Source organism: Tauraco erythrolophus, chromosome 2, assembly GCF_009769465.1.
Source record: "Tauraco erythrolophus isolate bTauEry1 chromosome 2, bTauEry1.pri, whole genome shotgun sequence".
Classification (NCBI taxonomy): Eukaryota; Metazoa; Chordata; class Aves; order Musophagiformes; family Musophagidae; genus Tauraco; species Tauraco erythrolophus.
In genome coordinates this window covers 12,976,799-13,000,350 of record NC_141466.1, presented here as the reverse complement: position 1 = coordinate 13,000,350, position 23,552 = coordinate 12,976,799, and the positions used below count along the sequence as shown (strand labels likewise).

Sequence of the window (23,552 nt, the reverse complement as noted above, 5' to 3'; positions counted from 1 at the left end):
TGGAGTACGAACAGCCAAGATGAGCTCCTGAAATCAGAGAAATAAAAAAACCTCCCTGGATTCAGGGTTTGTATGAAGCTGTTCAGGTCTGGTCAAGAGTGAACAGCTCTCCAATGCTCTCTCATTCCATAGCTATCCAATGAATTATACAAATATTCCTCAGAGCTTATGTGTGCTCTTGATTTCTAAGTGACATGCATCTCACACAGGTTTCAAGAAATGTGAGGAATATTGCAAAAGCACTCTCCTGGTGCTTTCAGTTCTTCAGCACAAAGGAGGAAGCCAGACTGTTGAGATCCCTTTGGATGGCAACATGACCCTCTCTGTGTATTAGCCACTCCCCTCAGTATTGTGTCATCTGCAGACTTGCTGGGGGGTACACTCTACTGCATTATCCAAATCATTAATGAAGATATTAAATAGAACCAACATTGACCTCTGGGTTATCCTGCTAGTTAATGGCCTCCAACTAGACTTCGTGCCACTGATCACCACCCTCTGGGCCTGACAGTTTTCAATCCACCTCACTGTCTGCTCATCCAGCCCATACTTCATCAGCTTCTCTATGAGGATCCTATGGGAGACAGTGTAAAAAGCCTTACTGATGTAAAGATAAGCAATATCCACTGCTGTCCCCTTGTCTACCAAGCCACTAATTTCTTCATAGGTTATCAGGTTGGCCAAGCATGACTTCCCTTTGTGAATCTGTGCTGAATATTCCTGATCACCTTGTCCTTCACGTAACTGGCAATTCTAGGGTTAGCTGCTTCATCACTTTCCCAGGGATCAAGGTGAGGTTTACCACTGTATAGTTCCTGGGTCCTTCTTGCCCTTTTTGAAGACAGGAGCAACATTTGCATTCTGCCAGTCCTCAAGCACCTCCCAATTGCTGTGATTGTTTAAAGATTATTAATTTTGTTTTGGTGATCTAGGTTAACATGTTCTAACTTGTTAAGCAAAACAAAGTCAGCTGCTCGTATAGTAAAAGTCAAGGTGCTGAGACACTGGAAAAGAGTGTGGCTTCCAATGTATTGATCCACAATTTCCAAAGAATGATAGGCTCTAGCTCCACTTAAGCAGGATGTCTGGTTTGGGAATTGATAATTCAGGGGCTAAAGAGGAGAAACAATTTTCATTTCCTCCTTTAGCTGTGTGTGGTCAAGTTGGGAAAATATTTAAACTCCAAGGATGTCCAAGCACCCTGTGATAATTTTCATGAAAGCTTCTCCTGGGTTAATATAATTTAGTATCATTATAAAGAAGACTACTTAGGTGTAGCTTTCTACCATTTAAAGTACCAAACTACCATTCAGGTGCCTACTCAAGCAATTAATGGGAGTTCTGCGTAAGGAATATAAAACTTATGGGGAGCGGCTAAGGGATTTGGGGCTGTTTAGCCTGGAGAAGAGGAGGCTGAGGGGAGACCTGATTACAGCCTACAAATACTTGAGAAGGGATGGTGGGGAGGTGGGGGAAGGGCTCTTTGCATTAGTGATGGGTGATAGGACAAGAGGAAATGGGCATAAGCTTAGTCAGGGGAGATTCAGGTTGGATGTTAGAAAGTATTTCTTCTCTGAAAGGGTTGTCAGCCACTGGAATAGGCTGCCCAGGGAGGTGGTTGAGTCCCCATCCCTGAATGTGTTTAAGAAGGGTGGATGAACTACTTAGGGATATGGTTTAATGGGGGATTAGGGACAGTTGGACTGGATGATCTCTAAGGTCTTTTCCAACCTAGAAATCTATGAATCTATGAATCTATGAATTATGGTGATCTAAACAAACAAACAAAAAGAATGATTTTTTCATTATAGTCTTTTTAAAAAAATAATCTTATAAGGAAAAGAGGTAGGAAATTTAGAAAGTTATAAAATTTATGAATCCTAAAGAATGTAAAAGTGTTCCTGTTTTTGTGTTACAACAGTTAAAATCTCATGTCTACAAGGCTCAGATAGCTGTTTTAAGGCAAGTCACCAAATAAAATATTCATTAAAAAGCAGTAGCTTTTAGCAATAGCAGTTTGGTTATTAGGGAAAAAATACAAGGAATGTGTGAGGGAATAATTTTATTACCAGTGTTTTCTAGTTTGAATCAAATTTCTTTACTTAGAGCCTTTCCTAATAGAATTAAACAATTCAACAAAGCGCAAAAATTCAGGCAATCATAGCATTAGAAACAACTGATTACTAATTACAATTACGTGGAAAATATTAAAAATTGCAGTAATTTCTTTCTGATTGTTTCTCAAGAATGTGCATGCTGTGTTTTTGTTCAGCATTCAAAACTGACCAAGCAAGAACAAAGAAAACTTGTTCCAATGACTGGGGAGCTGAACTTTTTTTCAGTTACTGAAGGACAAAGAAGAGAAGCAGGTATTTACCCCCTTGCTCTACTTCTGTCCCCATCAAAGAGTTTGAGTTCTTTCCCTTAACATTGCAGTAAAATTCTAGTGTGACACACTGACCAGAGAAACCAGAGAGACAGATGGGGAAGTGATGTGGAATCTTTCCTAAATATCACAAAATTTTGCCTCCACACTTTCTAACACAAATAGAAAGAATGAAGAATATTCAAGCCTCATTAGACTTGCTCCTTGTACCAAGCTATTTAAGAACAGTGTAATCTTAAATCATATGATTCTATGATATAAGTGTGGCCAGCTGGTCGAGGGAGGTGATTCTGCCCCTCTGGTCTCTCTTGTGAGACCCCATCTGGAGTACTGCGTTCAGCTCTGGGGACCCCAACACAAGAAAGACATGGACATGTTGGAGCAAGTCCAGAGGAGGGCCATAAAGATGATCTGAGGGCTGGAGCACCTCTCCTGTGAAGACAGGCTGAGAGAGTTGGAGTTGCTCAGCCTGGAGAAGAGAAGGCTCTAAGATGACCTTCTAGCATCCTTCCAGTACCTAAACGCACCTCCAAGAAAGCTGGAGAGGGACTTTTTACAAGGGCATGTAATGATAGGACAAGGGGCAATGGCTTTAAACTGAAAGAGGATAGATTTTGATTAGCTATTAGGACAAAATTTTTTACAATGAAGGTGGTGAAGCACTGGCACAGGTTGCCCAGAGAAGTTGTGGCTGCCCCATCCCTGGAAGCGTTCAAGGCCAGGTTGGATAGGGCTTTGAGCCACTTGATCTAGTGGCAGGTGTCCCTGCCAATGGCAGGGGGGTTGGGACTAGACGATCTTTAAGGTCCCTTCCAACCTAAACCATTCTGTGATTCTGTAAGTCTTTGTGCTTAGCGACACTGTGCAACTGACATTTAATTTAAACTCATTTCTCTGAAGAGCAAAGCGGAATGCAGAGGGCCTATGCAGAAGACCAAATACTGTTTCCTTAAACTCACAATATGGTCCATGTTTAGATACTGGCTATTCAAAACAACATGATTTACTTCAAAAATTATATTTTTTTTTTTTTTGATGAATCTTTTTCAACAACGTGTAGGCAGTAAAGACAAAAGAAGAAATTATCCTATGAGGATACTTATTTTACATCTTATTTTGTGTCTTGAATAAGGAAAGAAAATGGAGAATGGTTGGAAAGTAGCTTTCAAAGCTGTTTTCAAAGTGGCTGTGATACAATGCCATTAGCTGCACATCTTTGCAAACACAATCGAATTTTTCGTATCCATTTATCAGTTTTTTTTTCAGATAGTAAGTTATTTAATAAAAAAGTACTAAAGGTGTTTGAGTAGCAGAGTTAAACACTAGCAACAACATTGTTATTACAGCCATTAGAACTCAGATTGCATGTTCTCTTCAACAGCTCTTTTTCAAGCATCATGGGACTGCAAGGTCTGGAGAAGATGAAACAGTTATACTTTAAAAGTATAAAACCGCCTCATTTCAAAAATAATGCTCAATAGTGAGCAAAAAACACTCAGAAGATTGCTCCATTTCTTATGAGTGTGTGTGGTCCCAACTCACTCAGGAAAATTGCCAAATACATAGATTCATAGATTCATAGATTTCTAGGTTGGAAAAGACCTTAGAGATCATCGAGTCCAACCATCCCTAATCCCCATTAAACCATATCCTCAAGTAGCTCATCCACCCTATTCTTAAACACATCCAGGGATGGGGACTCAACCACTTCCCTGGGCAGCCTATTCCAGTGGCTGACAACCCTTTCAGAGAAGAAATACTTCCTAACATCCAACCTGAATCTCCCCTGACTAAGCTTATGCCCATTTCCTCTTGTTCTATCTCCCATCACTAATGTAAAGAGCCCTTCCCCTAACTCCCCACCATCTTTTCTCAAGTATTTATAGGCCGTAATCAGGTCTCCCCTCAGCCTCCTCTTCTCCAGGCTAAACAGCCCCAACTCCCTCAGCCGCTCCTCATAAGTTTTATTTTCCAGCCCCTTGACCAGTTTAGTTGCCCTTCTTTGGACTCGCTCCAGGAGCTCAATATCTCTCTTAAAGCGAGGGGCCCAAAACTGGACACAATATTCCAGGTGCGGCCTCACCAGTGCCGAGTACAGGGGCAGGATCACTTCCCTGCTCCTGCTGGTCACACTATTCTTGATACATGCCAGTATCCCATTGGCCTTTTTGGCCACCTGGGCACACTGCTGGCTCATATCAAGCCGGTAGTCAACCAACACCCCCAGGTCCTTTTCCGCCAGGCAGCTCTCCAGCCACTCCTCCCCGAGCCTATAGCGATGCTTGGGGTTTTTATACCCCAAGTGAAGGACTCTGCACTTGGCCTTATTAAAGCTCATGCCATTGGCCTCAGCCCAACGATCCAGTCTGTTCAAATCCCTCTGAAGGGCCTCCCTACCCTCGAGCAGATCGACACAGCCTCCCAGCTTGGTGTCGTCCGCAAATTTACTGAGGGTACATTCAATCCCCTCATCCAGGTCATTGATAAAGATGTTAAACAGAACTGGACCCAGCACTGAGCCCTGGGGAACCCCACTGGTGACCGGCCTCCAGCCGGATTTAGCCCCATTTACCACCACTCTTTGGGCCCGGCCATCCAGCCAGTTTTTAACCCAAAGGAGGGTGTGCCTATCCAGGCCAGCAGTTACCAGTTTCTCCACCAGAACACTATGAGAAACTGTATCAAAGGCTTTACTGAGGTCCAGGAAAACTACATCCACAGCCCTTCCCTCGTCAACCAGGCGGGTCACCCTGTCATAGAAGGTGATCAGGTTTGATTGGCAAGACCTGCCTTTCATAAACCCATGTTGACTGGGCCTGATCACCCGGTTAACCTGTATGTGCTCATTAATAGCACTCAAGATAACCTGTTCCATGACTTTGCCCGTCACCGAGGTCAGACTGACAGGCCTGTAGTTCCCCGGATCCTCCTTCCGCCCTTTTTTGTAAATGGGGGTAACATCCGCCAGCCTCCAGTCCAGCGGAACTTCCCCAGTGAGCCAAGACTGCCCAAAGATAATGGACAGGGGTTTGGCAATGACATCCGCCAGCTCTCTCAGGACTCTCGGGTGGATACCATCAGGCCCCATAGACTTGTGGGCATCCAGCCGAAGGAGCAGATCCTTGACCCGTTCCTCTTGGATCACAGGAGCTTCGATCTGCTCTCCCTCCCTGCACTCAGACACCGAAGGCCAGCTCACCTGGGAACTGCTGACCTTATTATTAAAGACTGAGGCAAAGAAGGCATTAAGGACCTCAGCCTTGTCTTCATCCCTAGTGACTAACGTACCCCCTGAGTCCAGTAGGGGCTGGAGGTGATCTTTAGCCCTCCTTTTGTTATTAATATATTTATAGAAAGACTTTTTGTTGTCCCTTACGGAGCAGGCTAGTCTAAGTTCCAATTGGGCTTTTGCCTCCCTGATTATCTCCCTACATGCCCTAACTTCCTCCCTGTATTGATTCCTGGATGCCTGCCCATTCTTCCAAGACTTGTAGACATCCCTTTTTCTTTTGAGATGTTCCCAAATCTCCTTTGTTATCCAAGCTGGTTTTCTACCCCGGCGGCTCGACTTCCAGCACACAGGGACAGCTCGCTCCTGTGCCTCCAGAATTTCCTTTTTGAATAGTAACCATCCCTCCTGCGCCCCCTTACCCTTGAGAGCTGTCTCCCATTGGACTTTGTTAACCAGACTTCTAAACAGCCCAAAGTCAGCTCGCCCAAAGTCCAGCTTGGCCGTTTTAGTGTTCCCTCTCCTAACTTCCCCTAGAATTGAGAATTCTATTATCTCGTGGTCACTAAGCCCCAGGCGTCCTCCAACCTTCACATCTCCCACAAGACCTTCTCTGTTCACAAACAGCAGGTCTAGGGGAGCTCCTTCTCTAGTCGGTTCACTAACCAGTTGTGAGAGGAAGTTGTCCTCCACACTCTGCAGGAACCGCCTAGACTGTTTCCTGACTGCCATGTTATACTTCCAACAGACATCAGGCAGGTTAAAGTCACCCATAAGGACAAGGGCTAGTGAGCGCGAGACTTCCCCCAGTTGTTTAAAGAATAGCTCATCAGTCTCACCGTCCTGATAGGGTGGCCTGTAGCAGATACCCACTACAATATCCGCCTTCATAGGCCCCTCTTTGATTTTCACCCACAGACATTCTACTAGGTCATCCCCAACATTTAACTCTAAACAGTTTAGATCTTCCCTTACATACAGGGCAACCCCACCACCCCTTCTACCTCTCCTATCCCTCCTGAAGAGTTTGTAGCCATCCATGGTAGCACTCCAGTTATACGAGTCAGTTATATCTCTCATATACATGAGAGATACCAACCTATATTGGTGTTTCAATCGGTGGGACAAAAATAGTATCAGTACAAAGTCAGTAGTACATGTCTTTACTAACACTTTCTTGGTATAAACTATGTTGCAAATGTACCGAATCAATAGTGGTAGAAGGTCACTCTGGTCATATTTAATGTCATTAGAGGAGAAAAAAATCCTCACAGTAAAATAATATATAAGATTCCACGAACAGAACTGGTTAAAGCCAGTTATGATTTGTTACTTATCAAAGTCAGTTCTCTTTTTGAAACATAACAACAAACTCAATGAATGAGAGGTTTATTTTAACAAAACCAATTTCTGCAATAAAAGGTTAAATTTATTATTTCTGTCTTTTAGCTTGATTGTGAGAGATGACACCTTACAACCATTTAAAGAAGCAAAAAATTCTGTATTTTGCTAAATGGCTCTTGCATTTTCTTGTGAGAAGACTTAATGGATAAATAAGCTGTATCTTTAGAGAAAACTGTTATTATTCCGTGTTATGGTCACTGCCCACAAACCATGTAACTCTCATATAAATGTGTGAATATCTCCAAAGCGTGACATTCCTCCAATATTCATTAAAAAATTGTTTTTGTTAAACAATAAAACTCTGCAAGATATAACAGTGCAACACGTATGTGGTAATACAGAGACTTCCAAAAAGCACAGCAATTGTCAGAGTAAACAGTTTACAATTTTGCTAACATTGAGTTTTCAAAGGAGTCTAGTAGTGTAATTATGTGTTTTATTAGTGAAACATAGGAGCAAGTGAATGAATTATTCAAGGAATTATATTTAAGAGGGATCAAAAATTAATGCAGGATTGATCCAAAGTCTATTAAAATCCACTGGATTTTTTCACAACCTGCGCTGGTAATTACATGAGACTACAGTGGTATTCGGTGGGCAGCAATACAGAATTGGATTTTATTGCTATTGCTTAATAAACAATCATAGAATCATAGAATCATAGAATGGTTAGGGTTGGAAGGGACTTTAAAGATGATCTAGTTCCAAACCCCCTGCCATGGGCAGGGAAAACCTCCACTACACCAGGTTGCCCAAAGCCTCATCCTACCTGGCCTTGAACACTTCCAGGGATGGGGCATCCACAACTTCTCTGGGCAACCTGTTCCAGTGCCTCACCACCCTCAATGTAAAGAATTTCTTTCTTATATCTAACCTAAATCTGCCCTCTTTCAGTTTAAATCCATTGCCCCACAATGACAGTGTCCTGATAGGAAGCACTGTGTGCCGATCATGTACTCTGGGCATGTTGACGTGACCTGGTCTCTGTCGACTCATTCCTATGGCCAGCATGTTCAGCTAATGTAATTACATCATAGTCCATTAAACTCATTGTTTCTAACAAACTGTCAGTCACTAAAAGATTGGTTTAAACTTCACATATTCATTTATGCACACAAAAAACCATATAAAACCAAAGAAGGTAAAAACAACCAAGGATCTTATGATGTTAACGAGAATGGATATCAACTACCTGATATTTATTCAGCTGTGAAGACACGGGATGGAGAGAGGCGGGGAGGAGAGCGGAGGACAAGAGCGGGAAGGGGAGAGGAGAGGGACAGTGAGTGATAAGGCAGTTAAGCAGCTAATGAGAATGAAGCTGGTGTTTGAATGATACAAGTGCTTTCTTCATTTCAGTTATCATTCTAACTGAAATCTTTATTAAAGAAAGGATTTTTTTTTTGATGTGTGTAGTATTATGTGTACTCATCTGTCTTCCTCAGTGAGAACTTTTCTGCTGGGAACAGCAGCACTTCTTTGAGACAGTAGAAACTCAAGAAGAGACCATACTTGAACTATGCTACTGACAAACTCCGATAGGCTCAAATTCATCCTGCTTAAAATCAGACACCAGAGGCACTACCTTCTGGATTTAGCTCTAGCCACATGACATGATGCTAGGAGGCAATTCAGATTTTAAAGGGATGAGTAGCTCATTGAGACGTTTCTCTCTCATTGACCATGGAACTTGTTCAAATATGCCCTTATTTAAGCACTTATGATTAGGAGGATGGAATCTATGCCTGTGTGCTACTTACGATGAAGGATGAAGCTAATTTAGAACGTCTTCCTCACTCTGAATTTACACAGTTCTAGGAATAAGGAAAATAGAAAGAGACTGTAGGACTTCAATAGGCTGGCTTCTTTAAAGTATTTGATAGCATCTGCTGTCAGTTCTCATCTCACTAATTAAGAAGTGCATCACATAATTATGATTTGTCCACTGGATTTGACTATACTAATGATAATCTGGAAACATGAACTCACTCCAACATCAGGATGCGTGTTTTCCAGCTGATAAACGTGTAATAATGTAATCTATGTTGATAAACAAGTAAGAGAGTTGCTCTGTCCTCTAAGCAATGTCCTGATTCAGCAAGAAGGAATACTACATTAGAAGAATTACTTTCCTAAAGTTCAAGAGGGATTTGAAGAAATGGCCATTCACCTGAAACAAAGAACTCAGAAAACAGCTGAAGAATTACAGTTTGTATAGAACTTTACTTTCATGAGATGTGTAATGGAAATACATAATATGTACTTTTATTTTCTTTTTTTTTCTTGCAGTGTGATTTAAGAAGATATACTTGTCAAACTAAAGAGCAAAACCAACTTAATGTGAAGCATTAAGATTCTGGATATTGATGTTACATTTGTGGTAAAATCATTCAGAGACTTATGGTGAGATATTTATATATTTTTTTTCATTTGGCTTGGCACAAATTTAGTATATATTTATGAATGCTTGGAGTCACTTAGTTTAATTTTAGCAAAATGTTTTGACCCACTTAAGAGGAAGAGAATGAAATAATTGTCCAACAGGCATAAATAACATTACTAATTGGATTCATTTTGCAGTTAGGCAAATCAGATTCTCATTACTGATTTTAATCCAGGATACTAAATAATATATTTTTTCATAGACTTTTTTCCATAGACTGTGACCCTCATATGTTGTTTAGTTAGACTAATTTATCTCTACATTTGTAGAAAAATAAATGTTTCTGTAATAATTTGCTAGGCAAACCAGTTTTAGGCTTAACACGAGAACTCTTCAATTCATTAATTAATTTAAAATAAACACAACTTTTGATTACCTTGTCCGTTGTCAAATTTTGCTTATCCTGTAACTCATGTTTTTGCCAAAGATCCTTTTTGCTTTATTTCTGCTACTTTGAATTTTACCTTAGTGTATTTCCTGATAGAATTTTGCTTGTTTCCTTTTGAATTGAATAACTATTCCAAGCTCAGAGGGTACATTATCAAGTGTAATGGGAGAGGTCCAATAATGTTTGTGGACCAATATTTAGAGTGGACTTCAGACACCTTGAACGAGATTTAGATCAAATGACAACACCTACATCGGAAGTCATGTTCACAAACCAGCTCTTCAATGACAATAGGAAATATCCTTCCACTATGGACTGCAAAGCTCTGCAGATATTAAACTTACTGCTGTAGACGTGCATGAGCCACAAGAGCTAGCTACATGCATTACTAGATACGCCTGATAGTATAAGAATTAGTCCAGATTTTTTTCTAAATTTTGCCCAGTATCCATTTTGAAGTATTTTATGTACAGAGGTTTCTGAAGCAGAAACAGACCTTTATATCATATAGATAAATCTTGTCTATTAACTTCCAGTACCAATGACTCTTATATGTATGCATCTGGAATTGTGCAAAAAATTAAAGAGGAACAGGCAGCTGGTAATAAACCCATATTATTCTGTACTTCAGTAGCCCTACTGCCCTCCTCAGAAGTGGAAGGTATAAAGTTGCATCTGTCCAGGTGAAGAGGGCTCTGAAAGAACATCAGCTAAATCCCTTGGAGAGAACACAATCAGTGCACAAGTATAGAGAAAATATCACCATCACCATCATTTTAAAAACAAAGCAATTACAGCTGCATTTTGTCAAGGGCCTGATGTTGCTGATGGATTATTGTACTCAAAGTATACCTAACAGAGAAGAATTGTTCATCAAGTCTCTGGATCCTTATGAAATTTTTATAGGAACTGTGCAGTCCGGTAGTGTTCCGTGTTTCAGAAACAGAGATGTAGGGGCCAAAATATTCTGTGCTTGCATGGGAAGGTGCCTTATAGATGTGGAATCCTTAAGCTTTATGGAACCTCTTTGATAGACTCTGGGACATTAAAATATTCTAAAATAATGTTTTGGGTCTGACCTTATATTTTGAACACTGGTTTTCACTCTTGGTTGGCAAAGACTGTCTCTGCTCGTTAATATTCATGATTTATCTCTTATGGATTTTAAATGAAAGTCTATTATGGGGTCTGTTAAGCATATTCATGCTTGTGGCACAGATAAGGTTTGCATAAGAAGAAGAAAAGGTTCTCAGTAATTTGAAGACTCTGCTAGTAAAGTTTAAATGCCATTAACATGTAGCTAATATTTAGATGCTACATAGAATTTGAACTGAATCAGCTCTTCTTCATCTGTTCTACGTGGACTGTCTTGCAAGCAGCCTTAGTGCACGGCTCATCCTGCTCTCACGCTGAACACCTGTACTGCAGAGTGATGAGCACCCTGGAAAATCTTAATGAATGAGAATACCCTGCATAGACACAGGACTTGTAAAGGAATGAGCACAGACCTTATATAAAAAATCCTGAAACTTCTCAGAGTACCAGTTCCTTCTATTATTTTCCAGCCAATGGCACACTCATGTCCAAAAGATACAAAATTAGTATTAGTGATTTATTGCTGAATTCTGGTGAGAAAAAAAAAAGAATCTCTACTATAAATTATTTCAAGGATGCTATTACTTTTTTCATTATTACTTTCAGAGACACAGCTGTTAACAGTTAATGGTCTTCATTACTCTATATATCTATTTTGAGAAAGGACATCATATCTTTTCTCCTCAGCATTTTTGTTCGGCTTCTTTGAACTAGTTGCGTTCAGATGGTCAGCTTCAGCAGTATGATCTTATGCAGCTGAAGCTCTGGAAAATACTGCTGGCAGAATACAAGAACCATCATACATCTGAGATACACAGACTGTCTGGGTAGCAAGGAGAGTAGAATATACTGTAATCTGCAGTTCATCACGTATCTATAGATGATAGCTACTTGTCCTGCAGTGGTGTAGTTCTTGCCTTCTCTTTTGAATATTGTGCATTATTTTTAAAGTAGTTCAATGTTTGTATTTTATAAAACAGTACTAATATGTTTCTGCTTAATGAAATTGACAAACCCTGCAACTTTAGAATAATGAAAAGAATTCTTCAAATTCTTCAGAAACAAGGAAAAAACAAAGCAAATTGTTCTCATTCTCTTTGAAAATAATGAACCATGGAAAAAATCTTACACATTGCACTGCTAGCAAGTTTATGTTCCCTCAGCACAGAGGAAACATCCTTGATGGTCCTTCAAATGGCTCTCATATCAAATCTCACATTAAACAGAACTTTCTGCTTTTGCAGATTTGGAGATCACCTTTGCATTGGTAAATACAATGAACCAATCACCACGTGCTAATACAGCCATACAATGAATTCATCCACTGGAGTTACTGGGGTTTTCATGTGGTGATCCCTACGTACCATTGAATACGTTTTGCTGGTAACATGATTAAATGATTCCTTTTTATGATAGAAAACATCTGAGAAACTCTATTGTTCACTATCACTGCAGAAGCAGAGGAAACATCGAGGTGAGAAATGTTTGGAATATTATTGTTTTGTTTATTTTTTTTTTCATAAAAGTGCTAGCATAGTATGATCATATAAATGGTGTTTCAACTTTCCTTAATGACAATTTCAGTTTTCCAAGAGGTACAACTTCTTTGACTAGACAGTAAGCATAGAAGTTCTCAGGTCCAAGAAAGTTTTAAACCTCTAAGAGTGTATGAGGGTAGATGCATGAATTATGTACCTATTTAATTTATGTGATTTCTCTTGACCTTGAGAATAATCCACATATTTCTCTAATTTGACAAATAAATTTATATGGGATTAGTATCAATCTCATTATTTCTCACTTTCATGCCCTTCCATCACAGTCTCTCTTTATTTCTGCCACATTTGCACATCTGTAGGCTTAGATAACTGCACAGTAAAAACATCAACCTCTTAGTTCAACTAACTGTATGACAAATGCAACACACATTGTTCCCTGAGTTTTCAACCATGTTTCAATCAGTTACAAGGTAATTGCAAGAAACATAATTAACTTGATTAATTTAGATTTTCATACACTAGTATAAGTCTTGAAACATACTGGAATTTATATAAAAGAAAAAAGCTGTTCATATAAAGGGTATGGTAGATAGTCCTCAGCACAGAGCTGATTTAGAACACTCCTCAAATTTTACTCCAAGAGTAAAAAAATCTGCTTCTGTGTGCTTGTAACTTTTGTTGAAAAAAACCCAGAGTTCCAATAGTTCCTCCCTTTTTTTTTTTTTGATGAGTAAGTTTTAGTCTGGATATAAGTGTCAATTTTGACATTTAGAACAGCAGAAAGAAGGGGAAAGAATTCTAAGTAATTGTTTGCAACTCTACAGAGGAGTGAAATTTAGTGCCTACTGTGCATATCACCTTTGTTTACGAAAGATAGAATACTGCTTAAAATTCTGTTTAAATGTGGAGCATTCTAAAATTGGAGATACATACAATTTTTTAAATTGCTTATTTTTCTTTATCTGACTGCTTTTTAATATCAGGGAAAGACTGAAGGGATCTGATCAAAATCTAAGAACACATTAATCTACTCTATTTAGCTTTTGAAAGCTGAAAGAAGATTTACTATTTAAATTTTTAGATTAGCTCAGAATGTGCAAATCCTTTTCTACTTCTGTCTATCAGCAAAAAGTATTAGCATTCGGTGCACAGGCGACAATGCACTGGCTTTATCCGCAAATAGGCAAAAGCTATCAAGTTCCAGCTCAAGTGTACATGACCTAGGATTTAGTCTCAACTTTTAAATTCTCAATTTGAGCAATACCAAAGAACAACATTGAAAAAGAGAAATCACTTTGATGTTCTTCTGGAAACCTTTCATCCATTGTCTGAACACTAACTTATTCTTTTCAGTGGACAAAGAATAGTTTGAAACTACTTACATCGTAAGTTCTGTTTGCAAAGCCGGTTATGAAGAACTGTTTGCACAGCGATGCTTATGATCTGAGAAACATCCAGTCAAGAATACTTGCACAATGATAATGTACAATTAAATTAACCAATCATAACAATTACTGTAAATGAAAGTCACAGTAACACAGTTTTTCAATGATGTAAGCTTTGCAGGAATGTCATGTGCAGGAGAAAGTCCACTGCCAGACAAGTTTCAGTAGGTTCCTGTTTTATACTGAATTTGGAATTTTGGTCCATAAAAGAATTCTTTTCTCTCTCGGCAAAAACTTTGGTTTAACTTACTGGTTATTTTTTATTATTAGCATTACTTGATCTATATGAATTCCATAGTAATAGAATAGTAATAACTTTTTGCTAGCATAGATTCTGCCTTCTGTATCTATCAGTTTACAACAGAATCACTAAGAGGAATTAATGTCTATATAGAAACATAGAAGCATGGAATTGTTTGAGTTGGAAGGGACCTTCAAGATCATCTAGTTCCAACCCACCTGCAGTGGTCAGGAGAACCCTCCACTACACCAAGTTGCTCAAAGCCTCATCCAACCTGGCCTTGAACACTTCCAGGGATGGGGCATCCACAACTTCTCTGGGCAACCTGTTCCAGTGCCTCACCACCCTCAGAGTGAAGAATTTCTTCCTTATGTCTTATCTAACTCTGCCCTCTTTCAGTTTAAATCCATTGCCCCTTGTCCTATCACTACCCATCCTTGTAAAAAGGTTTTTACTGTAAAAACTCTCCATTTTTCTTGTAGGCCCCCTTTATACTTCCATGAAAACTGTCATACAGCAAACATGTAAAAAGCCATGCAGTCAGCTTAAACATGTCTTAATAAAAATGTCTACAACCTTTGCCCTTGATTTTTGCTAGCAAAAAGGCATGTTTTCAACACATAATGGCTAACACATGATGTCTAACTCTATAACTCTGTGTTCCTGATTAAAAAAAGGTGGAAAAAAAGTACTAATTCTTATATGTTAATGTAGTTGCCTATATACAGCAGTCTTGTGAGCCATGTGTGCAAATATTTTCATACAAATACGCATGCTAACATGTGAATGCTTGATCTTAGCATTTCATTTGCTAATTCTCTTTTTTTGCTAATTTGCTCTTCTCTTCCTTGATGTCAGTTTCTTCTGTACTTGTTTTATACTTAACTACCTTTAATTCAAATATTTTAAGTTTATACATATGGATAAATAGATATTTCTAAATACATATATACATATAACTACATATATTTTACACACTTTATATCATGTATATAAGACTGTAAAGCATTCTACTTATAGTAAAAGATAAAAAAGTTGCGTACAACAGAACAGTCTGGATGATTAGAGGTGAAATTCTTTCCTCAGTAGTTTAAAAAAACAAAGTTGCACTGGGGGGATCCATATTAATATTTAGTTCATATTTGCGGTGTAAACCATTTACACCTCACAGATGAGATTAAAGACTTTGATCCTTGTCTGTCAGGAATCAGTGCAGTTCCACTGAAGTCATAGGGATTAAATTATATTACTCAAGGATCTGGAACATAATATTATTTTTACTGTAAACCAGGAAAAAACATGGAGATAACTGATAACACAATGCAGGGAGATTTCCTCCTAAGATACCTTACCTTTATTCACCTTTTTTGTTTATGTGGGGGGGGGTTAGGGTAGAAGGCACACTGTGATAGGAGACAATGTTTATTAATGTGAGAGAAAATAAGTTGAACATGCTTCTTCTTATGTGGTTTTGTTATAGAATAGATTTTCTATGAGGAGCATATGTTTGTAAGTAATGCACTGCCAAATTAATTACAGACCACTTGGTTTATAAAGTAATTAGCTGAATACATGTTTAAAAGTTTAGGAAGGTGGTGAAGCAATACCATTTGAGCAAATCATTCTCCACAGGAATAATATTTATGGATTTGATATACCTGGCTTGCCTCACATCTCGTTCCCTTGAGTGAGAATGAGACTTTAATGAGAGATGCGAAGATTGCAAGTGTGATCTCTTTCATACCCGTCCCGTCCTCCCCCCCCGACCCCCCCCCCCCAGTAACCAAAAACCGAAAAACAAAAAGGAAAATTTTGGAAAAAAAGTTCCTTTACGATAAAGGAAAATAATGTACCTGAGGTCAAGTTGTGATGTCGTGGAGCTTCTTTTACTGGTGGGATCCCTAGAGAACAAAACATAGGTGATAAATTAATCTTCAGTTTCAGGCCAAAATATTTAAATAAATTTTGGTAAGAAACATGCTAGCTTCTTGGAATCAATTCACAGATAGGAATCTCTATAAAGTAGATTTTTTTAACTGTGACTTTCCTCATAAATTATTTAAACATAGAAATTCTATGTCTAGTAAACCCATAGGAACAAACTAGATACTAGTTTAGCAAACTTGCACCAGTACTACTAACTAACTGTTACCCATTGAGGTTCCAGGACTTCAATATACAATGCTTACATACTAGTCCCTGTCTTTAACCAATGTAGAGAAGACATAAATGTCCTAGACCACTCAACAAATTAATGTAACTTATTACTCTTAATTGTCTTGAGAAGTATAGTAGAAACCATTACTATAGGTAAGCAATCAAGGCCGTATCCAACCGGTTAGTCAGAATCTAGGGGCCATGAAGTATATCTTATGTGTAAAATCGTTTCTTGTTATCAATGTAGTCATGCTCCAACATGAAGCTGGTGATCTGAAGCATCGCACAAGCTACGGTGGTGGACTTTGCACTGCCTCACTAGGGAGCATAAGAATAGACTGAGTGGGGGCTACTAGATCACCCATCTGTGGATACAGTGCTGGAGGACCCTGCAGACAGGCTAATGCTGTACCAGCCAGGGAGGGTCACAGGCAGGACACTGCTCCAGCCAGATTGGATGTGCTGATGTAATCCTTGACACTCATGTGCAAAGGAGCCATCAGACGTTCAATTACTGGGGATTTACACACGACTTCATCACTTTGACTGACTTGCACATATTTAGAAAGACTAACAAAGCTCCTTTTTCTAATCTCAAGAAAAAAACCTAATGTTTAATAATTTTTTTAATTTAATTAATTTAATTTAATGTTTTAATAATTTTTTTAACCAATTTTCATTGCTGTTTGCAGAGATTCTAATCCCTTTATTACCTTTGCTTTTTTCATCTTTCAGATGTTTCTTCTCAATAGTTTTTTCTAGCAAGGAAAAAGTAACACAGAACAAGGTTGGTAAATTGACTGAATTCTGAATAGATCAGTATATAGAATTTTCAAATAAAATTCTTTGAAAATTAACACAGATCTTTTAGGAGTTGTTTCAAATAGCAATGCATGCAAAGTTGTAATCTCATACTATTTTTATTGTGATCGTCTATATATATATGTACACACAGTAAATTCCTACCTTCTTTTTCCTTAGCTGTCTTTGTTTTTTTCATGGCTAGGAAGATTTGCAAGAAAACAACATTAAGTGACAGACATCAGAAATATGGGGCTCTTAGCATAAGTACATTGCACAAAGCTGATCGCTCTAGTAATTTCCCTGGAATAATAGCTGTGGTAAATGTGTCTCATGGCATGTATACATGAATCTAATATTACAACAGTGGCTGCTACCCTTAGTGCAGTAGCAGTTCTGGGCTTTCTGAACAGTCATTGGAAATTATCTGAATATTACTGTTTGCAGAATAGTCTGGAAACTCTTGATAAAGGCTTCAGGCACTTGAATTCTGTAACTCCCTAACTACTGTCAGAATTCTTTAATTATTGGTGGCCAAAATGCAGTAGGGAAAGATCCCTCTGCCTATTGCATGTTTCTTACCCTCTTTCCTGGAGCAATCTCAATTGTCTGAAACAAATAAACAAAAATCCCCTAAACACAGGATATGGAGCTAGATGGCCCCCTTACCTAAAGGGGGCCTACAGGAAAGCTGGAGAGGGACTTTTTACAAGGGTGTGTAGTGATAGGACAAGGGGCAACGGATTTAAACTGAAAGAGGGCAGATTTAGGTTAGATATAAGAAAGAAATTCTTTACATTGAAGGTGGTGAGGTGCTGGAACAGGTTGCCTAGAGAAGTTGTAGATGCCCCATCCCTGGCAGCGTTCAAGGCCAGGTTGGATGAGGCTTTGGGCAACCTGGTGTAGTTGAGGATTTCCCTGCCCATGGCAGGGGGGTTGGAACTAGATGATCTTTGAGGTCCCTTCCAACCCTAACCATTCTATGATTCTATAATTCTATGACCTTTGGAACCATCAAATGTGACCACTCTGAAGTCCTGCAGCAATAGATTCTGACTTATTTTATTTTATTTATTGCTCTGTAATTGTACATTCACTTAAGACGTGTTTTTTCCTTTTCAGCATCCTTTTCCCCAGCTCCCAAACACGGACTTTTGGTCTGTGACTCCAATCAGCAAGGCAGATTGAAATTAAGTAAGGTGTATTGCTTCAGGCTTCTGAGCCCAGTTCAGGATTCCCTGTTGACTACAGCAGAAAACTGCCAGGCTGCCTTTGAATTGTTCATTTTCGCTTCACATCACCCAATTAGTTGTAAGAACACTTTGTTTGGTGTCTTCTGGTGTTATCTGGCTAACAGCAGCTTGCTCAGTGCTGATCACCTGTGCCTAGTTCACCAAAACGTGCTGCAGAAGGTGAACAGTTAAAAATAACACAATCAGCTGATCAGAACAGTCTTTGGTAGAGAACTGCGTAGATGCAATGCTGTCAGTTTACCAACGCTGATCTACATCAGCATTGTTCATTGTTGATGAACAATATGTATTACTCAACACTGTTATGTTCACTAATTCGTTTGTAAGACTACCAGAGAAATATAATATTTACCTGCTGTTGGGATTTCACCTGTTGTCTCTCCAGGAAAATAATCAGAAATGAGGTGAGAGGAGGGAATGAAAAGAATATGAGATTCAGTAACATATTTTTTTCAAGGCAGGTAACCATTTAAATAGAGCTCTTCATCTGCAACTTTCTGCAGGATATTAATTTGCAAAGAAAGGTGTCTTAACAATGAGCACGTGTACAGAAATTCACACTGAAAGCTAAGAGTTCCACTCTTTGAAGTGCTATAATCCAGCATGCAATGGTTCCTGCAAATGCAAACACCATGCCAATCCAAGCTTTTCAGCAAGCAAATATTTAGAGTTCTTTTAAAATGTGCATTCAAGGTTATAGCTGACTATGCTGTTTTCAAAAAAATATATTAAGTTCGTTACCTCTCTTTTCTTATCATTCACACATCCCAGCCAAAGACTGACCCTGACCTTGAATAGCTGGCATTCACCTCTGTATAGCTTTTTCTACTGCATTATCAGTTTGCTTTGTCTTTTAAGAGTAAAAGCTCTGGAGAGCTGGAAAAATTTTGACTACATCTTTGCACAGCACCTAGCACAAAAGAAGCATATATTCTCATGCTATTTAATACCCATAATATTTAATGAAAATTGATCAATGCAATGAGATAGAAATTCCCTAGTATAAACCATCATTATTCTTTTTAAATCAAAGCAACTAATTAAATTGTGATTTGTAATCTAAGAATTTTTTACACATTGCTACTTCAATAGTCTCAGTTTTATTTTAGAACTCAATTTTAAGGCGCAAGAATAACCTCGCTAGCCAGGTAATACCTTTGTTTTTTGAACCTAGAGCTGGATAAAAAAGGAATGCTGACAAAACATTTCAGTCTCCTTTGATTGTATTATCTCTATATTTTCGTCATGCCAAGTTTTGGCTTCAGATGAAAACAAGGTTCTACAGCTCACACCAAGGTGAAAATGTTTCAGTCAATGCTTTTTCATCAGGAAGACTTAGCAATTAAATGTGGTTTTCACTAGGGCATCCCAGGAAACTTTCATTCAGGTCTTCTTTCATAAGGAGACTCATAAATGTCAGTGCTCAATACTGAGGCATCACAGGCATTCATCAAAGGCCAGTTTTGCTGCTAGTCAATGCTATCATGCTTAAATCCTTTAATGTTTACATGTTTGCTTATGATCACGCTCATAGCTGCTGAAAGCTGACACGTTACTCCATCACAACCCATGGATTAATACCTCTTCTCATTCTCACACACAAAAAAGATTTGCCTGAGGTACCAAATCTAGGAAAGAGGATCATGCCTTCACTTCGTAAATGAGGAGTTCCTTCTCTTGATTGCAAAACATGGTTTGGTATTACTTCTCGCTTGAGTAAAAAATGCCACCAGTTTTGTCCTCTGTTCAAGGTAATTTCTTACAACTTGAGAGTCTTTAGTCAGTATGCAGGGAATAAATTCTGAGTTTCATTACAATTTCAAATTTGATATGGGATCAATTTCTGTCAAAGACCCTACTGCATGGTAAAACAGAAATAGTGAAAAATAAGAGTTTACTAATTACTTTCATAATTGCATGGTAATTCACTTAGCAGGTTACTATAAAAATGTATTTGTTGTTAATTTGGGGACTTTTCAAACTCAACCTTGTATTTCTGTTTATAACCTGTCATTCATTTAATGATACAATCTCTTTACTGATTTAAATCCCATTTTCTTTTACAGTAAGACTGCACAGGGGGTAATGTGTGAATAAATTTGGCCCAGGAAAAGTGTATGGATTTATTTCACATTCCTACTAGACCTGAACTTCAAAATCAGTATTTTCTGCCCATGGCTACATCTTATGCTGAATCACATGATAGCTATGTTCACGTTACGGCAAGCATACTGGACACCTGGCTGAGAAATATATGAAGCAAAGCTCTACAGAGCTCTAGAAATAAAGAAGGCAGTGATCCAACTAAGTGTTCTTTGAGTGGAGAAAAGTAATTTCAAATAGATAGCTCTGGTGCTTAAAATCTTAAACTAGAGAAATTCAAGGATGGTTAGCTCAAAACAGGCAGTGTAAACTGAATTACTTTTGTATATGATCATAGGTCTGCTTGTTACAGTTTCTTCTTTTTTTCTTTTTCATTTTTTTTCTTTTCATTTTCTAAAGGCACTGTTAACCTTTATAATGATTTCAAGCAGCAGGATATAAGCTCAAGAATGTAGCACAAATACCCTTCTGCAAAGGTCAAGGGAAAATATCTTGACTGTTCCTTATATTCACAATATGCCAGGGTAGTATAGCTCTTGATAAAAAAGCATTGTAGACAGTGATTTTGAGTTAAAATTTTCCAATTGTAGAAAGTATGAGGAATTAGTCACTCAGATCTCTGATGGTTCTCTAATAGAAGAGTGCCATCAGTAGGTCTCAGATAAATCAGTGCAGAAGACACAAAATGTCAGTGAACAGATCCAGTGCACATAAGACTGAACAAATCTGAATAATGAAATCAAGTAGAGAAAAATTTACTTAAAATACTGACAAAAATGGAAATATATCCACCAATAGCTTCAGAGGAAATAATGATTTTGTAATGATGACTTGAGAACTGAACACTGCAATTCAGAATTGCAGGAGATCCTTCAGTGTTGGCACATTTCAGATGTTTCATGTTCCCACTTTCCCTTTGGAGCTGCGATTCAGAATATCAGTGTGTCTCGTGACAGGTATTTAAGAGCAAGTATTCATCTCATCTAACTTCAAGAACCTAATGTAGGAGGAGACTAATTTAGGAAGCTTAATGGAATCATTTTGCCTTGCCTTGTTGTCAGCTTCTGATATGGAGCAGGAAGAGGTCTGTGTCTCATGGGGCTTGGCCTTGGTTTTGGGTAGTCTTTACAGATTACTTTGCATCAGAATAACACATAGTTTGGTCTTTACGTGCCAGGCACAGTACAAAAAAACCCCATAAAGATCCTGTGCTAAAGAGGCTACAACTAATTCCCCTGTGAAGGTCCATACTTCCACATCTTCACAGTTCAAAGTATATGATGTAAACACCATCCTTCCGATTGTTGTTTGATCATGATCTGCAGTATGTAACATGCAACAACTTGTCACAATAAGCATAGATCTCGGTCTTTATCTGTTCAGAAGTTTTACTGACCTTAATAAGGACATTATCCAATGACTTCAGTGGAAGTCTTTGTTGTGCAAGAGATTCCCTTTGAATTCTTAAAACTCATCTAAAATGGAAATATTCCTTTCTCTTTAATTTAGTTTTTTATTATTAAAGTAGGGGAAAAAAAGCATATTGACACAAGGCCAAGAATGTGCTTAGCGAACTCATGAAATAAGTTATTTCGAAATGGTTAAAGAAGTAATGAAAAGATTATCTAATTCAGTTTTGTTACATGTCTTTTGTTATTTTTAAAAATCAATGTATTCGCATAAAAACAAATCATATGTCTACACTAAGCGAAAATTACCGGAGCATCAATTATGCTACTAGCGTAATTTCCTTTACTTTTATAAAAATCAAAAATTGCAAACAGAATTTGAGCGTTGCAGCTTCACAATATTAAGTTATAAATGTACTTAATGTTGATGTGTTCAGCTGTTAATAAGCAGACTGTGTACAAGAGTATCTGAAGAACAAGCAAAAAAATAGCATTAACAGGACATAACTGCAAAAATGTAAATTGAGACAACATGCATCTGAAAAGGTTTGTACTCCATAGGAAACAAGACATGATGCATACTTGCAGTGTTTTTCAGTTTGACTGGGAAGTAAAAAGAGGAAGGAAAAATGGTCAGAACAGTCAGGCGGAACATAACGTGGTTGTGGTGGAGAATGGCTTTATTTGCTTTATGTATTTTTTGCATATCAAAACATAATTTCTAGTAATCTCACAGTAATTAATAACAATCTAATGATGGATAATAATGGTAGGCATGTTCTCACCCTCACATGACAATTGCTGTGCTAGAGTTAAGGATGAATAATACCAACAGTAAGACTTCTAATTCTTCACTGATTTCCTTTCACTGAGAAGCATGGAGAAGACATTTTTTAAACACATGGTGATTGTTTCACAGTGAAAGTGAACAGTGCTGCTTCCTATAAATGCAGTAATCTTGCTCTGTCTTGTACAAGTGAGGCTGCATAGGAGCTATGATATGCAAAGAAATTTACCATAGAGAACAAATAGTGCCAGGTCATTATCTGAACAGTACATTGTATAATATCTTCTATGCAGGAAGACTGAACTGTTGTTGGTCCTGAGAAGTTGACTCATACTGTCGAGGTAGGCTGTGAAGTCCAAATAAATGGCAGATACTCACAAATAGATAGCAAAATGAAGCCATTTAAAGGAAGCACTTTCAGAAAATGGTTCAAATTCTTTGCTAGCGTAACTTTTTTAACATCGGTGGAATTACAGAAGAAGAAATTTGACCTTTGAGATATATATCTCATCAGAAAATGACTGCCAGCATCGCAAATACGTGCAGTGCTATTTTAACTACGGTATAACATGTCGAGGCCGTTCAATACAGCAAAATAGATCACAGAGTCAGATTTTTACTTTCGTGATATATAATTGTATTTTGCAATTTCTTCAAATAACAGTTTCAAAAGTAACAAATGCATAAAATGCAAGAGTGCCTACCTGGTTTTGTAGATGGAACATCTTTTTCATGTCTGAATGCTTCATGCTCTAGATAAAAGAAACAGCATAACAAAATTGCCATAGTGTTTCTAAGTCACGTGTTGCATTTTTTTTTTTATACTAAGAAGGATTGCATGTATATTTTACAGGAATAAACATTCATTTGCTCTTGCTTCATGCTGTTATTTTGGAAAAAAGCCACATGAGT

General features: G+C 38.2%; 1 protein-coding gene across 1 annotated transcript in view; it reads right to left on the bottom strand.

The window, feature by feature from the left end:
- The window catches only part of TRDN (triadin), a 205,717-nt gene that overhangs the window by 3,794 nt on the left and 178,371 nt on the right, over nt 1–23,552 (bottom strand). The window contains exons 32-37 of the mRNA XM_086632103.1: nt 23,345–23,392; nt 22,436–22,456; nt 18,694–18,720; nt 17,254–17,289; nt 17,001–17,045; nt 15,984–16,031 (exon numbers count right to left, since the gene is read on the bottom strand). Of these exons, the coding sequence (XP_086488229.1) occupies nt 15,984–16,031; nt 17,001–17,045; nt 17,254–17,289; nt 18,694–18,720; nt 22,436–22,456; nt 23,345–23,392 (225 nt within the window). The remainder of the gene's footprint in view (nt 1–15,983; nt 16,032–17,000; nt 17,046–17,253; nt 17,290–18,693; nt 18,721–22,435; nt 22,457–23,344; nt 23,393–23,552) is intronic.